The sequence below is a fragment of the Diorhabda carinulata genome, chromosome 4, assembly GCF_026250575.1.
Source record: "Diorhabda carinulata isolate Delta chromosome 4, icDioCari1.1, whole genome shotgun sequence".
NCBI classification, from domain to species: domain Eukaryota; kingdom Metazoa; phylum Arthropoda; class Insecta; order Coleoptera; family Chrysomelidae; genus Diorhabda; species Diorhabda carinulata.
The window spans coordinates 12184569-12195467 of NC_079463.1; the positions used below are offsets into that span (position 1 = coordinate 12184569).

At 32.5% G+C, this 10899-nt stretch overlaps 1 protein-coding gene across 1 annotated transcript; it reads left to right on the forward strand.

Annotated features, from left to right (window-relative positions):
• Positions 1 to 945: 945 nt before the first annotated feature.
• LOC130893373 (protein crumbs homolog 2-like) lies at positions 946 to 9353 on the forward strand. Its single transcript, XM_057799420.1, has 4 exons — positions 946 to 1195; positions 4604 to 4744; positions 7747 to 7878; positions 9230 to 9353. The coding sequence occupies exons 1-4, from the start codon at positions 1153 to 1155 to the stop codon at positions 9292 to 9294; spliced, it is 381 nt and encodes a 126-aa protein (XP_057655403.1). The 5' UTR covers positions 946 to 1152; the 3' UTR covers positions 9295 to 9353.
• The last annotated feature ends 1546 nt before the right edge of the window (positions 9354 to 10899 follow it).

Below are 10899 nucleotides of genomic sequence, written 5' to 3' on the forward strand. Positions count from 1 at the left end.
CCATGTTCGTGGTTGTTTTCAGAGCGAAATTTGAACGCACGGGTACTAAAAAGAAATGTAGTAAAGGTTTTGTAAAAAGCAACATGTATCTAATTTTACTTTTAGTTAAATTTATGATAAGTATTCCCAAAGAAATTAAAGAATAAAACAATCTTAATTGGATAAACAATAATTTTGATAATTCAGCTAGATAGGAATTGTGAAATTCCAAAAACGCGTTGATACTAGTTATATGGAAAATGTGCATTATGAAATAATAAATCAGAGGAAAATATGAGCAAGAAAGTAAATATTTTATTTATATTTCTTTCAACTCGTTAAATGTTGCTAATTCAATTACCAATAGTAATGTAACTTGTTCCTCACATCAAATAAATAATGCTCACAGTTGTACTTTTAATATTACTTTTACGAAATAAAAATTGATAGAAGTTTTGTCCAACTTTTTTAAGTATACGGACGTAGAAAAAAATTTTGTATGAAACTCTTGAGTAAAGTAATACTTTCTTTCTCTCGTAGCTCGAACCGTTCTACTCGGGATTATTTTACTCACTTGTTGCATAAATAACTATTAAACCATATACTTTTCAATTGTGCATTTGTAACTTGCTTCCTTTTGGGTCTGTCAAAGTATATCTTTGTTTCAAAACGTATTTGAAACCTGTATAAACTGTTAGATTTCTTCGGAATTTAGTCTGACTATAAAGGAGAGGTGAATTAATATCCTGAGGTTTTGGATTCGAGATTACATAAAAAAAATTCAACTGCAAACTGTATGTCAACATTATCGTGAATATTGCAATTGGATTTTATGTGAATACGATAAAGTGACCTTTTTATCATTGACTGTTTACAAAATGATCTTTATAACGTTTGGTGTAGAGGAAATAGTCATTTTATTATTAGATGCTGTAGTATCAAATTATCATTAATATAATAAATATTTTCTATAATTTTATGGTTTTATTAGCTTATCACTTTCAACTCTGGTCCTTTGAACGACTTATTTTAGAGTGGGATACAGAGGCCAACGACTTCGTTATCAATGAACAGAGCACGTCTTTTATCGTCGAAGCAGTAATTGTCAGTGATTGTTTAAGTTTACATGGGTTTCTATGAAAGGATTTTGTCGAAGAGTTAACAGCTTTAAATATGCTCGGCAAAGTTATTGTGGCTTTTTTAGTGTGTATTGTATGTAAGTATTGCTGTAAAAAAATACTCGATAACAAATATTGTTTTTATTTATAAATTTACGTTAAATAAATAACGAAGACAATTTGATTAAAATCTTAATAGATTCTAATGTATAAGATAGCAAACAAGGATATTTTTAGGATAAAATTAGTTTTTTTTTCAGTTTTTGAATCATTTAATGTTAAATTAATATAAGAATTAAAAAATTTTCACGCAAAATTCCGTTATGCATCAGAATAGTCTTTCTAAAATAAATGCAAACTCCGATAGTTTGATTCACGCAAACCTTTTAGGCCCATAGCATGGAAGTAATTCCCTTTCACTCTTTCCTATTTTTTGCTTACGTTTTCCAGTCCTGAATTCCTCCCTCTCTTAGGTCCTCTCTGCGTACCATACCTCCTTGGTATTCCTTTTTTCTTGTTCCTCCTTGTTCTATCCATCATTTTTTTGTTGCCCTAAAATCAGGGATTCTCTGTATGGGATCCAAATAGATTCCTTATTTCATTATTTGTTCTCATCAGCCATAAATCTCACTCCTTTTCATCGCCTAGTATCCTACAGTACAGGGTTATTCTAAATGATGGACCCATTTTTAAAAATTGGTATTTATTAAATTATAAATTCTACATGAATAAATTTTAAACCAATGAAAAAAGGAAGTTTCGCAGTTTTTTTAATGTATTACAAGTGTTCAATGTGGCCTCCAGCTGCTGCACGGCAAACATTTACAGCAAGTCTATCTGCTGTTACTGAGTGCACGGCAGCATTGATACGGTTCTGCAGATCGTTCGAAGTTGTTGGTAGAGGTCGGACGAAAACAGCTTGCTTAACATAACCTCATAAGAAATAGTCACATGGGGTGAGATCAGGAGATCTCGGTGTCCAGAAGTGTAGAGCCAGGTCTTCATTTCACCTGCGACCAAACCAACGCTTAGGAAGGGATTCATTTAAAAATCCTCATACATCGAGGTGCCAATCGGGTGGAGCTCCATCTTGTTGAAAAATGAAATCCTGAGAATCTTCCATAATTTGGGGGAATAGCCATTGTTACAAATGTCTAGGTACGTTATTCCAGTCACAGTTCTTTCCGCAAAAAAACGTTTGTATGTGATAAGGCACGGAACGGTGAGTCTATTTCGTGTTGCAATGTTGTATGAGGATTTTGCAAACTCCATATGCGAACATTGTGTCTGTTGACATTTCTACTGAGGTGGAAGGTTGCTGCATCGTTAAAAATGATACGCTGTACAAATGTGTCATCCTCCATCATTTCTAACACATTACCGCAAAATTCGAGACGCTTCCCATTGGGTTGAGAGCCTGCACGAGTTCTAAACAGTAGGGCTTGTACAATACAGTTGGTTGGGGTATTCCAAGTTCTCTACCGTTGGTAGACTTACTTGGGCTGCGGTCAAAACTGTCTTCTATCCGTTTGACATCATCTTTTGACACACGCGGTCGGCCTGTGCTTTTTCCTTTACACACTTCCTCTTTACTGATTAAACCAACGAGTAACGCTTTTTCTAGTTGGTGGTTTAATATCAAATTCAGTACGAAATGCCCGCTGCACTACAATCTGCGACTCACTTCTTGCGAACTAAATAACACAGAACACCTTGTGCAGATGACAGAGAATGGCGGCCTATTGCCGCGAGAATTCTAGCGGCCTCTTCTGGAACCATCACCGTCAGCCTACACTTGTAATACATTAAAAAAAAACCTTGAAACTTTCCATTTTCATTAGTATAAAAATTATTCATGTAGCATATGTACTTTAATAAATACGAATTTTTCGTCCAGCTACGGGTCCATCATTTCATCTCCGTAGCTCACTGTTGGTCTCATTATTGTTTTGTATAGATGTAGCTTCGCCTTTCTGGAGATTTTTTGTGATCTTAATATCGCGTTCAGCGCTCCCAACTGCTTACTTCCCCTCGTCATCCTCGATTCTAGATTTTCTCCCTCGTCACCTTTGTCTTTGGTAACCATCCCAAGATATACATAACTTTGAACTTGTTCTAAGCTCATTGTCTTTTCTTCGTTCAGTTGTATTGAAAAACTTCTCGATTTATCTTAGTGACTCGTAGATTTATATTAATATAGGGAATTAAAATTGGCGTGCAAATAAGATTAGTAATATTTATAATCTTCTGCGAATAAGGTTCATTCAGCTGTTTAAAATGTAAAAACTGTCAGTTTATGAAACAAGATTCGTTTTGGAATATACGTAACTACTAACAATCAAATTTTATCCCTTAACAACCACATATATTATTGAAACCATATATCTATAACTAGAATATTAACATAAAAAGGGTTTGAAAATAAATCATCCAATCGTGGCACTATACCTACTTGCAGGAATTCCAAATAAAATTGATTCTATAAATTGATTTTCTACAATCCCTGTACAAACATTCACCGTCTTTCCTAATTCTAAATTCTCATTCAATCAACTATCACCGTTAATATCAACGTAGATGAACCAAAAAATAAATTGTTCTCTATCATCAAGTTTTTCTTGTGTAGTTGGTCCATAGTTTTTTTTTTCATTAATTTGCGATTTTCTATTATGATTATCTATCATAAACTCCTGGGGGATGTGCTTCAAGAATAAATGAATATAAACTGTTAATTCCCAAAACGTCAATTTTGGACAATTTTACTTAACCATGTTGGACGGTTTCTCCAAAAGAACTTACTTTCCCGATATTTTTAAAGTTCAAAAATTTGTTGCTTTACCAGGGCTGCTACTTAAGTTTTGCAAAAGGTCGAAGCATTTTTTCCATTCCGATTGAGGTACCTCCAAAACATGTGATTTGTACCATCAACCGCTGCTTCACGTGTAAAAAAACGTTGACTTCGCAATTTATTTTTGATCTGTGGGAAGAAACTATTAGATGCCAAACGGCGGATGACCCATCAACCCATTAATTCGATGTTTTAACTGTTCAAAAACATTTTTGTTTGAATTGATGTGTGAGAGCTCGCAATGTTGTGGTGGATAATGATTCGTCTTCTACGACTGGTTTCCTTAATCTTTTCGAACCTTCTGGCAAACACATGCTGGTGTATAATCTGAAATTTACCGTTCTACGTTGCTCTAATAGAATGATGTCCAGTTATTCCGAAAAAACAGACGACCATTTGCTTCGAAGTAGTTCGTGCGCCAACAACTTTTGTTGGATTTTGGCTCGTCTTGAAAGACCCATACATTCGATTGTTGTTTAGTTTCGAATTCATATTAATACGTTCACCATTAAAAATGTCAAACTTTATGATATCAATGTCAAATTTAAAATATTCACATCAGTATTGCCATATTTAACAACTTAGGTAGCAATCCTCGTATAACCGATTTAACGGATTAGTAATAGTTAATGTTTTTGAAAATAGTTTGTTATTGCAGATATAGAAATATGTAGAAGCTGTGACATAGATCAAACTAAGCACGGATGTCTGATAAAAAATTTAACGTGTACATGTGGTGCAGGCTGTATATCAGATTATAGATACGACACAATTCAGGAATGCCAAAGTGCATTAAAAGGTATTTGTAATTTTAATTACAGAAAGTTGTTATTGAAACGGAAAAAACAATAGTTCGGTTTTTGTTTGTCACATTTTTCATTCATATATTCAACCAGAAGGGGGATAAAACACATAGAGTTAATATTAAATATAGAGAGAGCGGCATTTACATAGAACTTTACTATTTAAAGTAAGAGAAAGAGCATCGGTTTACCACTCTCTACTCGCGTCTGATTACTAAACCGTTCCGTTCAATCGAGATGTCGACGTCAAGCCATCCAATTAGAATAGAACAGAAAGAGAGATAGAGAGTGGTATATCGATGTTCTTTCTCTTTTTATCAGCACTTTAACAAACTTCTCTCCCACTGTCTACATTTAATATTAACTCTATGATGTGGGGAAGTATATAATTGGAAATTATCATCCAATTATGTATATATTACGAAAATATCAATATTAAGAGACATTTTAAGGGTTAAACATTCAACAGAAATTCGTGATCTTCAATATAAGGGGTTTTATAAAAGAATTTTTTAATTTTTAAAATACCCATTTCACAGCAACACATATAACATATTAGAACATATAGTGTTGCCTAGTTTGTAGGTGCGTTATTACTTTTCATATTGTTTAACGACAAAAATTGTAGAAAATCAAAATTTTAACTGAAATTTATTATAGAATATAGTTATATAATTGGATCATTTCAGTAGAAATATTTTAAAATTAGAATAATTCGTTCTTAATAGCCCATTCGAAACTATCAAACATTCAAAAGAATTTTTTTTTGTGTGAATCACAGTTAGAGAATACTTAGAAAAAAGAAAATATATAGAGAACGTCACGAAACGATATTAAAATCCCTTCCATACAAGAAATCATATAGTGTTGCGTAACGTACAGGTGCATGTAACTCTTTACTTCTTAGAATCAAGTTTATGAGTAAAGTTTAAACCTTAAATGTCAGTTACTTTTTATTTCACGTTTTGTAGATGGTGTTTACTGGCAAACTTATGTTTAAACATTACTGGCGGTTTGGAGGTAGTTTAAACTTCAGTTTAACATAAAACGGAAGATCCGATCCAAACTTTTTCATATTTTTACAATACACTGGAAACGCTCTCGGAAAATCCGTAATGCTCATAAGTGTGGAAACGCTGTGGAAAAAGATTAAAACGAAACATGTTCGTCGGTGTTGCAGGTTTTCCTCTAACCTGGTGAACCGGTTCACCGGCCAAATGGCCGACGATATGGAATAATGCAGCCGCAGTTGTACCTCCCCGCCTCCCATTTAAATTAAGAATTTTCAAAAAAAAACAAAACAAACAAAAAAACTTATAAAATATATCCCCAAACTGAGGAGAACCGTTTTTACTTATCCTAGAGCACTCTTCTCGTCTTCTTATGGCCAGTTTTTCCTCCTTTTCAGCAAGGACGGCACAACTCATGCAATCACCACAACCCAAGCCCTGGAGAGGAACAAAACCTATATCAGGGTAAACTCCAACAAACCTTCCCCTATAAAAAAATTCCCTTATACCTAAAAATTTTCTATCTCTCTATTCAGACAGTTGTGTCTGCGTCATAATAACACGTGCTGGTCGTTTCGAGCGTTTCAATATATTTCAATAATTTCAATTTCAATAACACGTTTCAAGAGAGTTTTTTTGTTACGTTGTATCAGATTACGAACGCGGATTACGAAACTATGTTTTACCGAATTTCAACAACCGAACTCACCGCTACTACCGCTACCAAATCGTTTAACAGTGTGATACACGGTTCCAACATTCCATTTTATGGTCAGATGAAACAACCTTCAAGCTGAACGGCATAACTGCGGGTGTACTAGAACGATCAAAACCCTCGTGTCTTCATTGAAGAAGAATTAAATCTGACCGGGGTGTGTATGTGGGCATGTATTCATGAGGGAGATCTCGTGGAACTATAATTTTCTGAGGGTCACGTGACGGGCCAATGTTTCAGGAAATGCTCGAAGATTTACGTTGGCAAACGGACAACGATCCAACACTCGCAAACATCCGCCGTTTTGGAGAATGGATAGGCCGACGAGCATTATGTGATTGGAGACCCTGAAACTTTTCGCTTCACAGTATCTACATTACCTACGTTGACAAACGTTGCCGTAACTTCATTGATTAAGTTGGCATCAATTCGAACATTTAGAGTAACCCTTCTTCGAATCCCTTTTGTAATTTCTTTCATAAAATTCCTTTTAATGCTGCTAAAGGGTAGAATTATTGAAGACTTCCCAATGACGACGAAGAAATTATTAACATTATCGACGCGCCGTGAAAACGAAAATTTATTCATTCTAGAGCGAATCTTTCAATTGTGACAAAACATGACCATTTTCATTATTTTCATCTTTAAATTCCTAGGTTAAAGCAATACTTCAAAGAAATTGCACGAATTTTGTTCTTGTTTTAAACAATAGTTTTTTCCTCAGTTTTACTCCAGGTTGTAAAATTGGCCCTAAGACATTTTTATATGTTTCTCTCGATAAATCGTCTTGATTTTAGTGGATAGAAAATTAGTGTCAAGAAGAATTGACGTTTCAACTTATATCGGTCTTATTGAAAATATTAACAGAAACAGAAGTTTATTATGGGTTCTAGGGACAATGTTGATCATTTTATTTCATATAAATCATAACACTTTTCACATACAACAGTTAAATTAGTATTAACAAAGGATTATCGACGAGGTGTGATTGAAAAGTACGCTGAATCACAACCCCTTTTAAAATCAGAAGTAAACAAGTGCTTCTCTCGCCTAATTGTTTGTCTTCGAATGATACGCCCTTTTAGGACGTGGTGAGTCACTGGTTTTCCTTTTAGAACTTTTGTCTAATACCCTAACATTCATGAGATATAAGATATCAATTAGTGATTACGTAAGTAGTTACTGCTATAAAAATTACTTCATTGTATTTTTTGATCACACCTGGTATAAGATAGAGGTCTTTTAGAAGTCAAACAATTAAAAATTTTTCTAGGTAAAAAGAGAGATATATGCAAAACTCACAACCCTTGTATGCATAATGGAACTTGTATTCAGATTTCACAGCATCCTGGTTACAGGTGCAGATGCGAAGGGACGGGATATTTTGGAGCCCGATGTAGTAGAGGTAAGTCCATTTAATCTAATTAAAAATTCCTCTGTAGGGCTTCAGTTTTTCGATTGATAAATAGTCAGATTTCTTTTTTTGTTGCTTGCTGCTATTGAGTATGAAACTTGAAACAAAACCCTTCGAGTACTACAGCCATTTTTTTAATGGTTTGAGTTTATTTTTTTTTGACATATTTCAATTTCTATTGTCATTAAAAACGCCATAAACTAATCAGTCTATAGATTGTTTTAACGATTTCAACAGATGATTCTATTAGTGAGATTTTTAGGTCAGAAACTATGATAATAATTTTTTAAGTGCATATACCAAATGATGTAACTCTAGACCTGTTTAAATTGTGGCAAAAAGTGTGTTGGTTAATTTCAATAATAGAATTATCCCTCGCAGAAGTGACGGCAAATCATACCCTGACAAATGTCGAACATGTTTTCTATGAAAACCATTCTATGGATTATAAATCTGCCAACAGAAAATAACTACGATAACTCTTGTTTTTAGATACAGGATACATTGCTCAAGATTATCAGTGTATTAATAAAACATTTGATTTAAAATATAATAATGTAATCTATGATTTTTTTTTATATTTTGCAAAATTAAATGACTTTTCACCTATCAAAATTTAACGTCATTTAATATAATCTAAAATTACCTTTAAGTGGAATCATTTCAATATACAAATGAACATCAACAAAAGGTTTTGTATATATATAAATTTCTTCGACAAACATGTCATTAAAAATGAGACAAATTATTCAGTCTATACATTGTTTTAATTATCAGAAATTATGATCATTGTTTAAGTCCTTATAATATATCATATAACTCGAAATCTGTTTAAATTGTGACGAAAAGTCGTTGGTTAATCTAAGAAGTATGGATTATAAATGTGCCAACAGAAAATAACTGCAAAACACCTGTATTTAGAAACAGCATACATTGCTCAGAATAATTAGTGTATTAATAAAAAAAACTGATTTAAATAACTTCAGTGTAACCTTTAGATTTTGAATGAACAAATTCTATAAAAATACAACGACATATAACCTACCAAAATTTAAGGTCATATGATATGTTCTTAAGTGGCCTAACATTTAATTTGACTTATTTTAATTTCAAAAAACAAATTAATACCAACGAAAATCAAACTAAATCAAATCTACAAAAGGTTTGGTAAATAAATATCCCTGATGGTATTAAGCATGAAATTTGAGTACCATAACTGTTGGTTAAGAGTTTGAAATTAATATCAAACAGTATTTTATCGGGAGCTGAATTCATCGAGAAACACCTATACTAAAATATTTTGAGATAAATTGATGAATTTATTAGATTTTTATTGTTTCAGTTTGTCCTACTCCTGGTCAAGGAAGAGTTGGAACCGTCTATCCTTACGAATGTATAGTGATATGAGACTTACTTACAAATTAGAAGAGATTCTCGATGTACAAAAAATAAAATACTCAACAATAGTTCACTTATATATTTATTTCCTTCAAAATTAAAACAATTTACAAATAGTTAGATAATCCACATTTAGTCAATGTTTTGTAGTTTTTTTCCAAGAACTGCATCTCAGTACCCACATCAACGGAAATTAATTAGAAAAAATTTGGAAATTTGTATCAATCAAAATATTATTTTAGTATGAAGTTACGTTGAATGGCATGGAATCTATTTAAACATAGAGCTCCATATTTCGTGTTTCATGAGGTATTTTAATTTTCTTAGTGTAGAAACAAATATACATCCCTTGAGACAAAAATATATTAATAGGAAATTTTTATTCCATACTTGGAACCATTATAATGAAGAAAAACATGCGACAAATTTGCATGAAAGAAAATTCTCTACTTTTCCTCTGTAACTGATAGGAGTGAGTGGGACAGCTGACCAAATAAAATTTTATCTCACATTAGAAATTTTGACAATTTTTTTATAATCAGGAAGGAAACTTTATTTAAGATTTTTTATAATGATCGTTAGGGTTAGTTAAGTTTTTCAATGGTTAGTGGGAAAACTAAATGAAATAGTTATTATATTGAGGTCAATGTTCAGTAAAATCATCATCAAACGTTTATTCCACGTTTGAGTAATTATAAGAGGCGTTATTTGAACAATTATTCGGAATTGCCACATTTTTGCTTTTCCAAGTGAACAGTACCGGATTTAGGAGAGCTAGTCGTTAAAAAAAGCGAAAATTTGCGAGGTAGGAGTGAGTGGAGAAGCTGACTAAATAAAATAGTTATTTTTGCCTCACTTCATTAACAAACTTAATAACCATCATAAAAAGAGCTCAATGCACACTGAAATTTGGTATCAAACCTTTATCCATATACTTTCACTTTTGCCTTTAAAATAAATAGTAGGGGTGAGCGGGAAAGCTGATTAAATAAAAGCGTTTATAACTTTTGCTTTATTTTATTGAAAAACTTAATTATCATCAGGAAGCAAGCTCAATATTCAAGAAAATGTGATATCAAAGCTTTATCCATATATTTTTTCCTCTGTCCCATTAAAATAACTGGTAGGGGTAAGTAGGAAAGCTGATTAAATGAACTTTTTATAAATGTTGTTCCACTTGAGAAATTTTGACTTAATAACATCAGGAATTAAACTCAATACACAGTAGAATTTGTCATTAAACCCTAATTCCGCATTTTTTCAAGTATTGGAGGCGTTATTTGAACAATTAATAGGAATTTCCATATTTATGCTTTTCCAAGTAAACAGTGCCAGATTTAGGAAGGCTAGTCGTTAAAAAGATGGAAAATTAGCAAGAAAAACTTTAATTTTTGAACATTATTTATAAATTACAATAAATAAAATCCTCCTCTTGTTCTTTTTCCTTAATGTTCCATAAACATGGTTGATTGCCTGGGAACGTTGACCAAAAATTGGTAATTTGAGCATTGAAAAGAGAATAATTATGATTGTATCAGTTTTTTTAATACCATTTAGAAACTTGTAATTTGTCTCTGCATTAAAAGGAACTCGATTATAATTAAAGATATGCAG

Excerpts from the sequence above, each read along its gene's own strand:
- LOC130893373 (XM_057799420.1), top strand. The coding sequence starts at position 1,153 with ATGCTCGGCAAAGTTATTGTGGCTTTTTTAGTGTGTATTGTAT. Across the intron at positions 1,196-4,603 it reads TTTTTTAGTGTGTATTGTAT|ATATAGAAATATGTAGAAGC; the intron begins GTAAGTATTGCT and ends TTGTTATTGCAG. Across the intron at positions 4,745-7,746 it reads ATGCCAAAGTGCATTAAAAG|GTAAAAAGAGAGATATATGC; the intron begins GTATTTGTAATT and ends AAATTTTTCTAG.